This window comes from Bubalus kerabau, chromosome 11 (genome assembly GCF_029407905.1).
Source record: "Bubalus kerabau isolate K-KA32 ecotype Philippines breed swamp buffalo chromosome 11, PCC_UOA_SB_1v2, whole genome shotgun sequence".
Taxonomy (NCBI): domain Eukaryota; kingdom Metazoa; phylum Chordata; class Mammalia; order Artiodactyla; family Bovidae; genus Bubalus; species Bubalus kerabau.
This window is the reverse complement of record NC_073634.1, coordinates 34,673,212-34,692,233: the sequence shown is the minus strand read 5'-3', so window position 1 is coordinate 34,692,233 and position 19,022 is coordinate 34,673,212. Positions and strand designations below refer to the sequence as shown.

The 19,022-nt window shown below is 40.1% G+C and overlaps 1 protein-coding gene across 17 annotated transcripts in view; it reads left to right on the top strand.

Annotated features, from left to right (window-relative positions):
- Positions 1–19,022, top strand: part of LOC129623048 (uncharacterized) — a 367,755-nt gene that overhangs the window by 326,360 nt on the left and 22,373 nt on the right. For 14 of the 17 annotated variants that reach the window (XR_008700300.1, XR_008700301.1, XR_008700271.1 and 11 more), the window contains one exon: positions 9,410–13,411. The exons of 1 other annotated variant lie outside the window; for it this stretch is intronic. Coding sequence is in view for 1 of the 16 variants with exons in the window: in XM_055540057.1 (XP_055396032.1) it covers positions 9,410–9,459 (50 nt within the window). In the remaining 15 variants the exon portion in view is untranslated. Of the gene's footprint in view, positions 1–8,177; positions 8,280–9,409; positions 13,412–19,022 lie in introns of those variants that run through there. 2 more of the 17 variants (XR_008700281.1, XR_008700312.1) reach the window with 1 other exon arrangement.

Below are 19,022 nucleotides of genomic sequence, written 5' to 3'. Positions count from 1 at the left end.
AGAATTCCATGGACTATATAGTCCATGGAGTCTCCGACTGAGCGACTTTCACTTTCACAGCTGGGGAGCAGTCTGTATAGCTTTTGCTGCGGTAGTCATTTCTTTTCACATGATCCTGACATTAGACGTAAGTTACTCTGCCATGGCTGCTATTTTCCTATTTTTATGACTTTTGGGGGAAAAAAACTGACTAAGTTAGACTTTCTGCATGTTCTCAAAAATCTGTGATAAAGCTCAGAGCTGCAACACTGCACCAATTTCTTAATCATAACATGTTATTTAAAAAGAGCTTGCATTTTGCAGAGATATCACACAATGCTGATCTTCCTTGAAAGAGAAAGAATCTGATCCACCTATATCTGACTGACTGATTTGTCAAAGAATGCAGAAAGTTTCCTTTGCCTACCTTCTCAATCCACCTAGGTCATCTCTAAGTGTCCCTTCCAGTTGATGACATACCAGAGAAAAGCAGAGTTTTAAAAAATCCCGAGAACAGCTGTTGTAGTAAAGAAGACTTTTAATGATGTTTTGACATTTTCTGGAATGAATGCTTTGGTAATACAAATTGAGAAAGTGCTCAGGAAAGGATATGGCTAGTTTTAGCTCTCTGTATGTGAACTGCCAGTAATTTTTTTCCACTAATATAGTTACACATAATATAAAGAAAATAATACATTTAATACATTTTAAAATATAACACATTTTTTCCTGTATGGTATTCTCCAACTTTTGAGGTCCTAGGCTGAATATATAAACCTGTGCCTAGGGAGTATCTGTTCCATTAAAAATGGTTGCAATGGACTAAATAAATGAACACTGACATTTTAAAATATATGTATAGAATTGGATTACAGAGTGAAAAGGAGATTCCACCCCCACCCCTGGAGATTTTTTAAAGTAGAATAAGTACTCATCTTTCTAGAATTATTTAGCCATCTTCTCACCTGAAGGCTGGCAGAACTGTTTGACCTTCAACAATTTATTATGACCTTTGAAGTTTATGATTGCTTATTATTCCACTGTTATTTATGTAAAGTAGGTTTCAAATGTCCCTTAAAAACACATTCCTTAAATGTAAATGTTTGTGTTTGAGGCCTTGGAGTAGACAAAGACATACAGAGTCTTCTGCAGTATGAAAGAGTCAGGGCAATGCTGCTGAAGCATGAGGGCACAGTGGTGCCATTAAGGAGAACCAATGCCCTAGCAGTTCGCTCTTATGCCCAGTTTGATAAATGGTAATGAGCATCTGCTAGTCTCCAGTGTATGGGAACCTATTTGTAGTGATTACAGCCAGGAAGAACTTAGTGTTTGTTGCAGGAAGGAGTTTCCATACGTACATCATGAATACTCAGCCATGTATGTGCACGTATACACACATACACCTTAAACCCTAAATAATAAATCAATCAGTTGCAGGGTCCAGTTGTTTATAGCTAAGTCTAGTAGAGATGTCTGTTGATGTAGTGGCTTCCTACCTGAGAATGCCTTATCCTTTCCTCTCAGACAGTGCTGCTCCAGCCAATTCTAGATGCAGCCCTTGGCAGACAGTGCCTACTGCAAGCTGATGTTCTCTGGCTCAGTCTCCTGCTGCCCAGGTGCTGTGTTCCCTGCTTGGCTGCCAGAGTACCCCGAGGTGTGTTTAACTCTCTGCACTGTTGACCACAGTGGTTCCCTGGCATCCAAATCTCTCCTCTCTTGCTGCAACACGTAAGGGAAAGCCATGACTTAATAATCACCAGTTTCCATCATGGCAGACAGTGCTTGACATGAGCCAGTTGCCTTGAGAGCGAGGTGATTATCTTGGCTGGAATTTAATAGCTACAGGTGTTAACACCTGCTGCACAGTTAATGCCTGTCTCCATGACTGCTATTTACTCTCTTCTTGAAACAGGTCATTTAGTGCTTGAGTCAATGGAAACAAGGTCTTTGGCCTTAATTCGCCTTCAATAATAGGCTAACAAAAACAAGCCCAACAGAATGAACACATGACCCCTTTGGCTTGCCCTTTCAGAGAAGACGTGCACATGAAAATTTGAGACTAACCTTAAAAAAGTTCATATTTCAAAAACTGGAACAGTTTAAATTGTCAAAGGTGAAGCATGACTAGCCCTTTAAAGTCTAGTATTCTGAAATAGAATAGCCATGGCCTTTCATTTCTCATCGTGGCTGCTGCCATTGTTTGGTTTTACTTGTGATTAAATTGATATGACAGTTTCTAATAAGTATTTTGGCATGGAATGCCATGGATCTTCATAAATACTGGTTGAATGAATGAAACTAGTTTTTGCTCACCAGACTGAACATTACTGCAAGACCCAACTCTTCTTGGTCTGCATATTTTAGAGCCTAGCTCAGGGGTCCCATCTTCTGAGAAGGCTTCCCCTTTAATGTTGCTTGTAGTATATTTCCATAGTACTTTCTTATTTCCTTTATTACTACTTAACCTGTGGTCCATAGACCATCAGCATCCACATTAGCTGGGATGAGTACAAATGCAGGCTCTTGGTACCATCTCCAACCTATTGGACCAGAATCTATATTTTTAAAAAAGCCAGAAATGTATATCTGCATTACCTTTTCAGAAACAATGATATAACATGTTTCCATTTCATGCTGCAATTAATTGTATATATGTCTGGCTTCTCCAGGGAATGAAAACTCCTTGAAATCATGTCTTTGTTCATTTGGAATTAGCAGTCTGGTTTGCTGTAGGGCAGAAGCTGGCTCATTCCATTCTCTTTTCACAATATGAATATAGCACAGAACAGCCAAAGACCCTTGGTCCGTGCCTTTTCACTAGCTATACTTTCAGTTAGATGCAACTGCTTTAGAAACTGTGTTTCTTCTAGGCTTCTAGCATTCAGTAAATAATTGTTTCAATGCATGAAATTTGTCCCACCAACTTGAAAGAATGAATACCTCTCCCAAGCAAATCTAATTTAACCAGGTATGTGTAACTCACCAACAGATGTAGTGCCTTATGTTGCTATTGCATTTAGAGTCATTATGGTAGAACCTGGAAACTCCTAGTCCTGTACAAACTGATGTTTGAAGCTCTTTGGTGGCATGATTTCTTATTACTTTGGAAAGGACTTTTCTTTGCTACCCTTCCAGGCCCTATCTTTACTCTGTTGACAAATGGAAATGTTAGAAAGACTAAGGGTATAAAAAGCATTACCAACTTTTGCTTGTTACCAGTAACATATTACAGTTTTAATGATTTCTATCTGCTTAGTTTAAAGCATGTGCTAGCACTCGACACTGGATTGAGTGCAAAAAATGGTCTTCTCTGTTTTAACACAAGCAATCTGATTGTGTCTATAGTTTGGACCAGTGGAAGAACAGGGGTGAAAGTGAAAGTCGATGTATGCGTATACCTACAGAAAGAGAGTCAAAGAAGCTGGAGCATGCTGGAGGGAGAAATCAAGCATGATAATAAGAGCATGCAAGTAAACAGGTAGATGAGAAATGCACCAGCCTTTGTGGAAACATTGGTGTGAATCCTGGCTGTTACCTGCTAGCTGCAGATACCAGGGCATTTCAAAAAAAATCCCCTGTATTAAAAACAATTTTACCTAACATATGGAAACCTCAAGTTTGCCATCCATAAAATGGATATCACATTCTTAATTCTATTCATAGTCACCACGTACTTATGTAGACTGTACTCTGTTTAGGGAACCTGCTTACAGGTGACTGTGGCCCTATACTTGTCAGGATACACAGCACAAGTCTTTCTCTGCTTGGAGGAAAAGGTAGTTTTTCCTCATGATCACAAAAGTAACATGTAGGCTAGCTCATGTGGTGGCCTTACTCATACGATTTCTTACAAGTATTAAAAAAAGATGGTATATAAAATTATGAAAGAATTCTTGGCATTCACTAAATATTTTGCCAGTTTTCCAGTCCTTGTTTTGCCTTTCTTTGATTAAAAATTCTATTCTCCAGATCTGACTTTCTCACCCAAGAACCAACACTGCCTACTATTCGTGGGCTCACATCCTTCCAGCTCTGCCCCCAGGGTGTTCATCTCTCCCCTTAGTTTCAGTGCAAAAAAAAATCTCTGGAAGGGCATCTGACAGACCTGTCCAGGGTCACTGGTCCAGAATGGTGGCACATTCTGATATTTGGTCCTCACTGTAACCATGTGAAGAGCAGGGAGGGGTACAGAATCCAAAGGAGAGCATTTTGTCGTTCCCCCCACCCCCCAGAAAGATGAGTGGTATGAGGAGGAGAGAAAAATCAATCTTTCACCACAATTCTTATAAATTTTAAGAACTTGTAGTATGCTGAGACTTTGATAACGCTGATGAAATACAGAGACCTAAGAGGTAAAATTTGTTGGAAAATATAGAATACACATGATTTCAGAACCACTGTATCCAGACGAGTCAGCCAATACAAAATAAGAATTCTAGCATTGCTCTTGATGGAAATCATTTCTCCTGTCTGGGTCATTTTCTTACCTGAAACATGAGGAGACTCAGAAGGGGCCATTGTTGACTGGTCAAGAAGGACAAGTGGGCATCCTCTAAGATAGAGACGAGACTTCCATTCTCCACTCCTCTGACACTCGTGTTGACTTGTTCTGCTGCATGTTTATTTTTTTTTCCCTCCAATGTTTTACTGTTTTCTTGAATTCATATTGTGTTAAATGAAAAATGCTGACTTACATTGTTTCAAGTACATGTCAGAAAACAGAAGTTACCTGGAAAACATTTGAGGTAACTGCTAATTGCATTCATTTGCTAATTAGCACTTTCTTTGTCACTGACGATAATGCCAAGATTGGATTTCCCACTGGGAAATAGAAATAAAGCAAAAATTAAGAACGTAGAATGTTAGTTGCTAAGAGGATGTCAAGAACAAAGATAAATGAAAAGTGTGGATATCATGCTAATATTTGAAGGAGGGGAGACCAGTGAGGAAACAAGCATACCTATGTCCAAAATCGTAGCAGTTGTAGCTTTTTCATTAAACATTGCTGGTTCTATTTGACTGCAGAGCCACGTGAAACTAACAGTGCCTTAGGAATCAATTTATATCTGAAAAAAGGTGGTGTAGTGAGCAGAGGAATGGGCTAAGCGAGGACTGTGATTACTCTGGAGGTTCTAATCATAAGGACAGAAGAAAACCAAGTTTTGTAACCAGTGGACTAAATATGGTTGGGCTAAAATGGAAAGCATATGTTTAACATTTATCAGACACAGTAAGGTATTGTCCAGAGCTCTACTGGATTGGCCTTGGAATTTAATGTCACAAGCGGACACAGTTCCTTAAAATGCACGACAATAATCACACCAGTTAGAGGTCGGTAAATCCAGATGGGGTAAACATGCTCTCTATCTTCCCATTGCCATGGAATCTGTAAGGAGAGATGAAATATACAATGTATCTGCTTTTTGCTTTTGTAGGAAAGAGTGACACCTACAACAGATGTATAGAGATCCTGCTCCTGTTATCTAACAGGTTGTGGGTTTTGCTTGTTTAGTGTTTCACTCATCTAATTTCTTTTACTTCGTTTATTCTCTTCTTGAGTTATCACTACAGAACAAGCCACATAGTTTGCTGATTTCCTTCATTTCTTGTCATGATTGCTAAGCAGACCATCCAGGGGTTTGGTGCACTGATGACACCGAGTTGGGATGCGGGGTGACCTGCACTCTTGTGGTCTCACATTCCAGAGAGTCAAAGAATCACTATGAGACTGTGCAGTGTGCCCTGTAAGAATGTATTAGAGCAAATATATTTGAAGCTTATTGGAAAAGAGAGAGAGAGGGGGGCAGGGAAGGGAGAAAGGAGGAAGGGACCAATCAGCCTATTGAGGTAAATTGTAGCATCAGGACTGAAGAATAAGAACCTGATAATGGGAATTAAGGCCACAAGGGTGGAACGCCAGTGGGATCTAAGATGAACATGCCTCTCCAGAGCAGACATGCCTGCACTGACATGGCATGATGCACAACTTAGAAATCTCAGACACTAGAATTAGTCTGCTTTTATTCAGGACCTGGCCTCATGCATGAGGCTTATTCTGGGAAAGGCTATTCTGAAGCTGCCAAATTGACCTTCTGTAGTCTTAGCTGTGTCACTAGAAACAGATGGGCTTCCCAAGTGGCGTTAGTGGTAAAGAATCTCCCTGCCAATGCAGGAGATGTAAGAGTCACAGGTTTGATCCTTGGGGCGGGAAGATCCCCCAGAGGGGGTCATGGAAACCCACTCCAGTATTATTGCCTGGAGAATCCCACAGACAGAGGAGCCTGGAGGGCTACAGTATATGAGGTCACAGAGAGTCAGACATGACTGGAGCGATTTAGCACCCAGAAACACAAAGACCGTGTGGAGCATGGTCCCTGTGCTGGCCTGACCATTTATCACCCCTTCCCCATGTGGGTACTCTTAGCAATAGGCCTTCTTTTTTCAAAAAATATTTTTTGTTTGCACCAAGCCTTAGCTGTGACATACAGTATCTTCTATCTTCATTGCAGCATGCAGGATCTAGTTGTAGCATATGGGATCTACAAATGACCCAGGTCTCCTGTATTGGGAATGTGGAATTTTAGCCACTAGACCACAAGGAAAGTCAACAATAGGCCTTCTTGTCCTACCAAAGCAGAATACACATAGTGCTGAACAACGGAAAATGTATCATTTCTATTCACGGAACCAGTTATATAGTACTGAAAGGTAAATAAGGCCAATAAGTAAACATAGACTTGAAATTATATTTTTAAGCTTTACATTCATAGGCAATTTCTATTTCTCTTTCCAACCCTATTTACTTACTTCCTTGCACAAATCCCTTGGAGAAGGCGATGGCACCCCACTCCAGTACCCTTGCCTGGAAAATCCCATGGACGGAAGAGCCTGGTAGGCTGCAGTTCATGGGGTTGCGAAGAGTCGGACATGACTGAGCGACTTCACTTCACTTCACTTGCACAAATCCCTAACTTTAGCCAAACTGGCATATCTAGTTTTGTATTTTCCAACCTCATACTTGGTGCATGTCATACTACTCAGGTTCATTTCTCCACTTCCTCCACCCACAAAGTTTATTCTGATGGTTTTTCTGTGGCTGCTGCTGCTTAGTCTCTAAGTCATGTCTGGCTCTCTTCTACCCCATGGACTGTAGCCTGCCGGGCTCCTCTGTGCATGGGATTTCCCAGACAAGAATACTGCAGTGGGTTGCCATTTCCTTCTCCAGGGGATCTTTCTGACTCAGGGATCAAACCTGTGTCTTCTGCTTGGCAGGCGGATTCTTTACCACTGAGCTGTTCTATAATGTGGAGAAAAAATGGTTGTGAAAGATTAGATTCACTCTTGATGTTGAAATTCTATAGTTGAAAATCCAAAAGGGGTGACATTATTAAATTTTGTTACCCCCTGGTAGTTTAATTTTTTTTTGGGGGGGGGTTGTTATTCTTGATTGAGTTTTGAACATTCCCGGTAGAAAGAATTTGTTAACTGGACACTCACCAAGGCTTCAAAATATGTAACTTTGTTGTTGTTGTCAATAACAGGAACAAATAACTCATGAACGTTAATCATAGGCATTAAGGAGAATTAAAATATGTATCTGCAATCAGGGGTTCAGATTCAAGGTGAAGCAAGCAAGAGATCTTACTGCTAATAACAGGAGTCTCCTTTTTCTATGTGCTAGGAAAACACATTTCTCTGGCATTCTGAGATGATTGACAATTTTCAATAGTATCCTGAAATGATCCAGATGTACATCTCCTGGGGAACTGTTTGATCAAATGGTTCCATCATGAGATTATTTCTCAGGAAGATCACCAGATATTACCTCCCACAGGTACCGGCAGGCCTAATTCAAATTTGTATCAGGAAAAGCAGCCAAACCACTTGGTAGATTTGAAGGACAAAGGGGAGACTTCCCTGCAGGCAAAAACATTCCTCCAAGTCCATCAAAGCTTTTACACTAGAATTAGAATTTTTGAGTACTACAGAGTCCCACAAGATACACATTAAATATCCCCAGAAATACTAATGCCACAGACCACCGTTAGTGAAAATTTCAGAGAAATCTTTGTGTTTCTTACCCGCTACGTTTTTCTCTTTCTTTGACAGCTTTATTATTGTGGTATACCTTACATACAATAATCTTCACATATTAAAATGTGCAATTTGGTAAGGGTTTTTTTTTTTTTTTTTTAAAGAAACAACTACAATCAAGATAGTGAACAGCTCTGTTGTTCCCTGAAGTTTCTAATATATCTGAAGTTCCTGGGTCCTATCCCTCCCTGTCATCTTTCTGCTAGGTATCTATTGCTCTGCTTTCTTTAGTGATAGATTTAGTTTGCATTGCATATAGAGTTTTATATAATTGGAATGGAATCATAAATTATGTAATATTTCATGTCTGGCTTCTTTTACTCAATATAATTATTTTGAGAGATTCAGCCATGTTGAATGTATTAGTATTTCATGTTTTTTGTTTATTGGCCATACAAATATCATTGAACATGTAGTTTCCAGAGTCTGGCTATTAGAAATAAATTGGATATGAACGTTTGTGTTCAGGTTTTTAAGTGGGCATATGATATATTTTCTTTTGAGCAAATACCAAGGAGTAGAATGCCTACTCCATTTGGTAGGTGTGCAAGAAACTGCCAAGTTATTTTCTACAGTGTTTCTACCATTTTACAAAAACACCAGTATTTGTGGGTTTTAGTTCCTCCCTATTCTCACCAACACTTGGTACAAACAGACTATTTAATTTTTAAGCATTCAGCAAGCATGTAGTGGGAAGGCACTGTGTTTGCATTTTCCTAATGACTTATGATATTGAGAATCTTTCTGTGCTTGTTGGCCATCTGTGTGTCTTCTTTGGTGAACAATCTGTTCAAATAGTTTGCCCATTTTTTTTTTAACTGGGTTTTAAAATTATTATTGGTTTTGAGATTTTTAAACATCCTACATTGAAGTCCCTTTTCAGTTATGTTTTTCAAATATTATTAAATCTGTCTGTATGGAACATGGTTGGCAAAGGGTTCCCAATACAAACTCAAAAGCTGAAAACTTTTGCTAAAAGCCGATCTTTCTTTTGCAAGTAACTAAAGATAAAGAGGATTTTAAACCTATTAGTACTGAGTGAACTAGTCTTATTTCTAAGTCTCAGAGTAAAGCTTTTTTCCTATAGTGTTGTGATTATGAGCAGTTTTGCTGCTGAACTGAAAATCACTCAGCTACATCCTAGCTGTGTGATCTTAGATATAATTTTTAACTTCTCTATGGCTGTTTTGTAAAATTTGCTGATAGTAGTAGCTGCCTCATGGTGATAGTGTAGGGGTTACATGTATGTGTGTAAATAAGGCATACAGGGAATGCTTAATACCTGGTCTCTGCCATTTAATAAACTCATTATTCTTTTTCACCCATTTCTCCCTAGATCCTATCTGTTACAAGACCTCATTTAACATGGCCAGCCTCTCAGGCTAATGTCTTACCCTTGGACAAATGCACTTCAGAAGCCATAGTCTGTCAGAAGGAAGAAAATATGTTCTTGAGGCTTGAGTTTCAAGAAACCATATGAAGTTGGAAGAACTCTATAGCCGGATAGTGCCAAGAGAAGCTTCTCATAAAGATCAGGATATTTGGGCATAGACGAAGGAAGGGTATGCCATAGTTATAGTTCATCTTCCATCAAGACAGTTTATTTAAATTCATCAGTTTGCTCCCATAGCTGGATCCTGACACTAAATTTAGTTTAACTTAAGGATCTCTGAAATAAAAGTATGCCATTCAAAAAGTTGAAAAAGAGTACATTCATAGGGGACTTAACTTTTATCTTCATAAGATTAAAACAGAAATGCTCCCCAAATACCTGCTGACTGATTCTTTTTCTCAAGAGAAAAATCCAAATTGGCCAACTGATGGTTGATGGAAGCCAGACTTTCAGGAACTTCACTTTCAGAGAATGTGATGATTCACCTTGGTTTGAGCCCAAATAATAATGATTCTGAAATACTTCCCTACCCCTCAAACCAAAGCCCCCCCCTCCACACACACAAAAGGGATAAGTGTGAGAAGGGGATAATGGATTTGAGGTGAGCTAGGCTGGGTACCATCGGAGAAGGCAATGGCACCCCACTCCAGTACTCTTGCCTGGAAAATCCCATGGACGGAGGAGCCAGGTAGGCTGCAGTCCATGGGGTCACTAGGAGTCTTACACGACTGAGCGACTTCACTTTCACTTTTGACTTTCATGCACTGGAGAAGGAAATGGCAACCCATGCCAGTCTTCTTGCCTGGAGAATCCCAGGGACGGGGGAGCCTGGTGGGCTGCCATCTATGGGGTTGCACAGAGTCGGACATGACTGAAGTGACTTAGCAGCAACAGCAGGCTGGGTACCATATGGATGGATATGAGAAAATATGAGTTTTACTTTTGGTAAAGCAGCAGGAAACACTTCTAATAGTCAAATGAGCTTTGTGCTGGCATCAGGAAATACTTAAAAGTATGTCATCCCTATAGACTGTGAATTGGGTAAGGACTGAAGACCATGGCCATTTTTTCAGCACTTCGTTTCCAGTGCCTACTATAGTGTTTATAACAGAAGCTCGATAAATATATAAAATATGTATTTTCAAATGGTTCAACTTCATCCTTCCCTTTCCACAATGCAAAATTAAGCTTACTAAGTTTTCTTTCTCTTCCAAAACCTTAACAGTTTAGATGAGGTATGATTTGAGGGAAAGTTTCATTTGTTCTGAAACAAATACAACCTCCTTTCCTCTCCTGGACTTAAACATTGCCAGGGTTAATGAGTCTGCCTTCAGGAACCCACCTGTTCACATATATCACCAGGGCTGTAACTGTGTACTTAGAGACCTATTAATAAGCATGCTCTAGACCAGGAAGAGAACAATTAAGCTCCAAGACTCTTCTTGACTGTTCTTTACTCTTTTGATTCCACTTCTTTTCTCCTCAAAGGCCAGTTACTGAGAGTAACAGAGGCTAACATTCAGAAATGGTGACTAATTGGGAGGGTGCTGAGATGGGAATAGCTGTCATTGGCAGATTTTAAAAGGGACTTTGAAATAAAACTCATTTTTTTTGGCAAGACAAGAAAAACTTGAACATAAAGTTTTCTCTGTCCTTTGACTTCCTCTCTCCACACACTATGTTTTATGTGTCTGCATTATGTATTGACCAAACCTCACCCATCAGCAAAAATACCTGCTTAACAATGAAGAACAACATTCTCCTAGCATCGATAAGACAATTCCTTAAAGGATAATATTGCTTCTTGACTTGTAAAGGGCTGCTGAGATCTGGAGAATGTAAATTGTCAATAATATGCCATTTAATGTGTAGACCTCTGTGTCGAATAACTTATATAACTCTGCCTTGACTTCTAACAGGTAGAACAGTTCTCAGTTTTCTGAGATGCTCATCCTGTGTTAAAACCCTCAAATTTGTCTCAAATTTTTCTTTCCATTTGTTCCTTAGATTGACTGATTAATTTTCATTGACATATGCTTGGTATAGCTGGCAGGGTATCTGACACTCTGGCTAGAAGACACCTGGAATCTGCCTGAAACTGGTGCTTGGTACCAGCATGGGCCCAGTGAGCCCCTCCAGCTCTCTGGTAGTCCTCAGATGTTCCTGTGAGTTCTTCTGATATTCAAATCTCAATTTTGGGTGATGATCCTAAAAATTTTATTTGAGCTGGTTTTCACTTAATACTTAAGAGTCCTAAGGGGCACTGGTGCATTTCCTAGGCAGGACCTAAGGGATCTGGGCAAGAAGCCCAGGGAAACACAGGGGGCTAAACTTATGTTAAATTTGTCTTAAATAAAAGAAAAAATAAGTTGATGTATGATCTGAACAAAACTTTTGCTAGTGAAATGAAAGACTGATTTATTTAGATCCAAAGAATAAAGCAAGGAGATCCAACCAGTCCATCCTAAAGGAAATCAGTCCTCAAATTCATTGGAAGGACTGATGCTAAAGCTGAAACTCCAATACCTTGGCCACCTGATGTGAAGAACTGACTCATTTGAAAAGACTCTGATGCTGGGAGGGATTGAGGGCAGGAGGAGAAGGGGATGACAGAGGATGAGATGGCTGAATGGCATCACCGACTCCATGGACATGAGTCTGAGTGAACTCCAGGAGTTGGTGATGGACAGGGAAGCCTGGCATGCTGCAATTCATGGGGTCACAAAGAGTTGGACTTGACTGCGTGACTGAACTGAACTGAAAGTGAGTAAAGATTCCACCTGTGATGCGGGAGACCTGGGTTTGATCCCTGTGTTGGGAAGATCCCCTAAAGAAGGAAAAGGCCACCCACTCCAGTATTCTGGCCTAGAGAATTCAATGGGCTGTATAGTCCACGGGGTTGCAAAGAGTTGGACAGAACTGAATGTCTTTCACTTTAGAAGTGGGACTATGTGAGGCTGTAGGCAAGACTCTTCAGATCAAAGTCCTCACTGAGGGCTGTATGAGACAATTTCTGAAGTTCAGGGAGGATCCTCAAAAGTGTTTGTAATTGGATTACCAAAATAGAAGGCCACCAGTCTGGCTAAACTGACCATAGCTCAATTTTTTTTCTTTTTTTTGCAGGGGCTCTCTTCTCTAAGCTAAATGAGGGAAAGGAAAATATTCCATATATGTGAATGCGTGTGTTAGTCCTTTTATATCATTGAGGTGGCCACCCAATTCTTTGGGGGAAAAAACCAACTCTCCTTGTTTTTACAAATCTAGTCTTAAAGGACCAGAGGTGTGGCTCTAGAGAGAATCCAAAGCCCAATTCTTTTACGATTCCCCACACATTTCCCACTTATCTTAGGAGGCTTGTGAGTATTGAGGAAAAATTTTTTTCTGGCCTTAAGGTAACAAAGTCTTCCTGGGAGAAACCTGCCTCTCTTTTCTTATGCCTCTGAGATGCAAATATTCTACCTGATCTTCTCCAGGAACCCTTATCTCCATCTTTTTAAAATGTAAATTTCAGGAAAGTGGGTAGCCAATTTGGAACGTGACACTTAAGATTTTTATTTGTCTTTGAGGTCTTTTCCATAAATGTTAATAAAAAGGGTTTAGCCATCTAAAGAAGTGACCTTGATTTGTTCCATCTGCCAGAAACCTAACCTGAATTAAATCTCCTTTGTAACTTATGGGTTTTCCATTGTTTTACTTGATTCATAGCTGAAATTTTGGAATGGCAACTATGAGGCTCTGTGGTTGTTTGTGTTTGTACAAATATATATGTATATTGCAGAGATGTGTGGCATTGTCACATTTAATCTGTAAAAGAGCTCTAGTTAATTGGCTTAAAGGAAATTAAGTGCTGATATAAATACTGTGAAATATAAAAACTGGCCAAAATGAACTTCAGGATCACATGATCTAGGAAATATTCAATATTAAATTACCATCTGGTATTAAAGTTAACTTGCATTTGTTGGTTTGATTAATACAAACATGTCTTTAGAGCCTTCAAGATTAAGTATAATACCTTTATACCTAGTTCTTTAGTTGCTAAGTCATGTCCTACTCTTTGCAACCCCATGGACTGTAGCCCACCAGGCTCCTCTGTCCATGGGATTCTCCAGGCAAGAATACAGAGGTGGGTTGCTACTTCCTTCTTCACTTATTGTACCTAGGCTTACTAGAAATAAAATAAGGCCTTATTATTCCTGTTACAAAGTTTGTCAGCAAAAATTTTTAAGTAAATAAAACTGAAGTAAATGAAGAGCTTTTAGGTAAACTCTTTAGAATAATTGTGTTTGGGGAAAATCTCTTTTAAGGATTGTATCTCTAGATTTTGGTAACCTGAAATTAAACTAAGTTAAGTTACAAGGAATCATTCACTATCTAGGTCATTTCAACTAGGACAAATACTGGAACATTGACTGCTGGCCAAGTCAAAGTTTACCGCTTTTGTCTTCTTATGAGAATCCAAGAATGGTTGGGTTTATGAAACATATGTCTTGTACCACAATGAAGAAAGAAATTCTATGAGAAGGTGTATATGTTTCTAGAGGTTATAAAATACATTCATAAGTACCAATCAAGAAGTGTTGGTATGACACACAGTTCACAGTTCCATGGTTCCTGGTTTTCAATAGAGTTTAAGGTTTTAAGTTTTAAAATTATAAGGGAAACATTTCAGTATGAAAGGAAGTAGGATGTGTGTTTTCCGCGGGGGGGGTGGGGGTGGGGGGGAGGTATAAGTAAAGGAAATGCGTTTTGTTAAAAAAAAAAAAAATTGGTTTTCTCCTAGAACTTGTTGTTTCTGAATATAAAAGAAAATGAGGGGCATATTAATACAGATAGAGAAGGTTGTGGACAATTTGTCAAGAAAGAACACCGAGTTTTGTGCATGGTCAGAATTAGCTAAGATAAAATTGAATTTAATTCAGAAAATGAATTTTAAAGGTAAAGTGGTACAAAATCTGAATTTAGTTTTCCCTCTAAGAAGACAAAGTTTTCTTAAAATATTGAGCTTCTTTCGTATGAGACTGTGTGGAGGTCTTTGCCTCTAAATGATCTGTATTTGTTTAAGTGAATGGGTACTATTTCATAGTAACTTGTCATTCTACTTGATCAAGTGTTCTACAATGTTTTGATATTTTTGATAAACATCCCAAAGATCAAATTCTACATTAAGTTCATTTGACCTCTAGCTAACTTTGAGGTTTTTCCAAAGAGTACTTAGAACACCTCAAAATATTTGTATTCTTTCCATCTCAGAGAGAAGAATATTAAACTCATTAGGCTTATTTGGTATGTTAAATTACATGGGAAGAATTATCAAATAAGTGATAATAAAACTTCTTAGATTGTACGCTATTGTTACAACAGTAATATACGTATTCTATAAATTATATTAACTCCTAGACCCTGGTATATCATGGTAAATGGCATCAGTCTAATTTTAGTAATTACTTCAAATTATTGTATGTCACAGCAGTAACCAAGTTTCTTGTCAGTCACATTATAATCAGTCTTTAACCTTGACTTTTTAAGTCTTTTGTCATTTACCAAGTTATCATTGTACTCTGATGCTTTTTGCCAAAATACTTGGTCTTCAAGAAGATTCATAGGGGCGGTCCTAAGATGGCAAAGGAATAGGACAGGGAGACCACTTTCTCCCCCACAAATTGATCAAAAGAACATTTGAACATTGAGCAAATTCCACAAAACAACTTCTGAATGCTCCAGAGGACATCAGGCACCCAGAAAGGCAGCCCACTGTTTCAAAGAGGTAGGAAAAAATATAAAAGATAAAAAGAGAGACAAAAGAGGTAGGGACGGAGATCCATTCCTGGAAGGGAGTCTTAAAAAAGAAGTTTCCAAACACCAGGAAACACTCACCGGTGGGTCTGTGGTGAGCCTGGGAACTTCAGAGGGCAACATAACTGGGAGGAAAAATAATAAACCCACAGATTACGTGCCTAACAGCAACTCCCAGTGGAGAAGCAGCGCAGACGATTGCATTGCCACTAGCAAGCCGGAACTGAACAGGGAGGCACAGGCTGCATTGCTTAGGGTTAAGGACTGGGCCTGAATGCCCCAAGGGCAATCTGAGGGAACTAATTTCAGATAGCAACCCAGACTATGGGCTAGCTATCCCATGAAAAAGCAAAAAGCCCTAACCTAAGATACCGCCAGGCCCACTCACAGAACAAAGGACTGAGCAGAGCTAGCCAGCTGCGGACCAGCCCATCCCCTGCCAAAGACAGGCTGGCGGGGCAGCCAGAGCTTGAAGAGGGCAATCTAGGCCCCAGAGTGGCATCTGCTACTAAACTGCAAGCAGGCTTCATTGCTAACCAAGACTTCTTGGGATTCTGGATGGTCAACATCCACTGGGAGGGTTGCAGCCAGAGATCAGCTCCCCAGAAGAGACACACGGCACACCTGAGAAGGCGTGCCCATTGTACACCCAGAAAACTGAGCGGCTGGGACGGGGGAGGCAATAAGACACAGCCCCCAGCTGAGGGCGACTGCGCTCGCCCTGGTCACCTGAGCTGCTTGGACCTGGGAAGGACACAAAATGCAGGCCCAACCAAATCTGCGCCTTTGTGGAGTACCCGAGAACCTGAGCGGCTTAGACCTGGGAAGTGCATCCAACTCAGGGCCTGCCTCAGACAGTTCCCAGCAGAGCAACCTAGAGCCTGAGCAGTGTAGACTGGGAAAGCACATACCCTGTGAGCGGGGGCAAAGCCAGTGTGGCCGAGACACTGCGAGCACTCCCGTAACATGTCAGTAATATTTGTTTGCAGTGTTCCTCCCTCCCCAAGCAGACGGAACAAGTCTAAAAAAGTGACCACCAGCGCCCCCTTGTGTCAGGGTGGAAATTAGACACTGAAGAGACCAGCAAACAGAAGCTAAAATAAACTGAGAGAACTGCTTTGGAAGTGACAGGTGCAATAGATTAAAACCCTGTAGTTAGCACCAACTACTACATAGGAAGGGGCCTATAGATCTTGAGAAGTATAAGCTGAATCAAGGAATGATCTGAAAATGAACTGACCCCACACTGTCCACAACAGCTCCAGAGAAAGCCCTAGATTTATTTTTTACTATTATCATTTTTTTAATTTTTAAAAATTTATTTTTAAGTCCTTTATTACTCCCTTTGGAGAAGGCAATGGCACCCCACTCCAGTACTCTTGCCTGGAAGATCCCATGGATGGAGGAGCCTGGTAGGCTGCAGACCATGGGGTCGTGAAGAGTCGGACACGACTGAGCGACTTCACTTTCACTTTTCCCTTTCATGCATTGGAGAAGGAAATGGCAACCCACTCCAGTGTTCTTGCCTGGAGAATCCCAGGGCCGGGGGGGCCTGGTGGGCCGCCGTCTATGGGGTCGCACAGAGTCAGACACGACTGAAGCGACTTAGCAGCATTACTCCTTTAATTTTCAGTTTTATAACCTACTATTACTTTGCAAAAAAAAAAAAAAAGACCCTATTTTTAAAGCAAACTTCATATATATATATATATATTATAATTTTTGTGACTCTTTTTTTAATATTGTATTTTTGAGAATCTAACCTCTACTCTAGATTTTTAATCTTTCTTCTTGGTATTTGTTATCAATTTTGTACCTTTAAAAACCCAATCTTCAGTACCCATTTTTACTTAGGACTGAGATTACTGACTTGACTGCTCTCTCCCTCTTTGGACTCTCCTTTTTCTCCACCAGGTCGCCTCTATTGCCTCCCTCCCCCTTCTCTTCTCTACCCAACTCTGTGAATCTCTTTGTGTGCTCCAGGCTGTGGAAAACACTTAGGGAACTGATTACTGGCTAGATCTCTCTCTCTCTCTCCTTTTGATTCCCCCTTTTATCCTCCTGGCCACCTCTGTCTCCTTCCTCCCTTTTCTCTTCTCTGTGTAACTCTGTGAACATCTCTGAGGGATCCAGACTGTGGAGAGCACATAGGGAAGTGATTACTGGCTAGTTTGTGTTCTCCTGTTTTGATTCCTCCTCTTCTCCTGGTCACTGCTATCTCCCTCCTCCCTCTTCTCTTCTCCATGTAACTCTGTGTACCTCTCCGGGGGTCCCTCACTGTGGAGAAATTTTTCATCATTAACCAAGATGTTGTATCATTGGTGCTGTATAAATGGAGAAGTCTTGAGACTACTGTAAGAATAAGACTGAAAACCAGAGGCAGGAGGCTTAGGTCCAAATCCTGAGAACACCAGAGAACTCCTGACTCCAGGAAACATTAATCAATAGGAGCTCATCAAATGCCTCTATATCTACACTGAAACCAAGCACCACCCAAGGGCCAACAAGTTCCAGAGCAAGACATACCATGCAAAATCTCCAGCAACACAGGAACACAGGCCTGAGCTTCAATATACAGGCTGCCCAAAGTCACACCAAACCCATTGACATCTCAGAACTCATTACTGGACACTTCATTGCACTCCAGAGAGAAGATATCCAGCTCCACCCACCAGAACACCGACTCAAGCTGCCCTAACCAGGAAATCTTGACAAGCCACCCATCCAACCCCACCCGCAGTGAGGAACCTCCACAATAAAGAGGAAACACGGACTAGCAGAATACGGAAAGGCCATCCCAAACACAGCAATATAAACAAGATGAAAAGGCAGAGAAATACCCAGCAGGTAGAGGAACAGGTTAAATGCCCACCAAACCAAACAAAAGAGGAAGAGATAGGGTATCTACCTGATAAAGAATTCTGAATAATGATAGTGAAAATGATCGAAAATCTAGAAAACAAAATGGAGTTACAGATAAATAGCTTGGAGACAAGGATTGAGAAGATACAAGAAATGTTTAACAAGGACCTAGAAGAAATAAAAAAGAGTCAATATATAATGAATAATGCAATAAATGATATCAAAACATTCTGGAGGGAACAAACAGTAGAATAACGGAGGCAGAAGATAGAATTAGTGAGGTAGAAGATAGAATGGTAGAAATAAATGAAACAGAGAGAAAAAAAGAAAAACGAATTAAAAGAAATGAAGACAATCTCAGAGACCTCTGGGACAATGTTAAACTCCCCAACATTCAAATCATAGGAGTCCCAGAAGAAGAAGACAAAAAGAAAGACCATGAGAAAATACTTGAGGAGATAATAGTTGAAAACTTCCCTAAAATGGGGAAGGAAATAATCACCCAAGTCCAAGAAACCCAGAGAGTCTCAAACAGGATAAACCCAAGACACATATTAATCAAATTAACAAAGATCAAACACAAAGAAGAAATACTAAAAGCAGCAAGGGAAAAACAACAAATAACATACAAGGGGATTCCCATAAGGGTAACAGCTGATCTTTCAATAGAAACTCTTCAGGCCAGAATGGAATGGCAGGACATACTTAAAGTGATGAAAGAAAAAATCCTACAGCCCAGATTACTGTACCCAGCAAGTATCTCATTCAAATATGAAGGAGAAATCAAAAGCTTTACAGGCAAGCAAAAGCTGAGAGAATTCAGCACCACCAAACCATCTCTCCAACAAATGTTAAAGGATCTTCTCTAGACAGGAAACACAGAAAGGGTGTATAAACT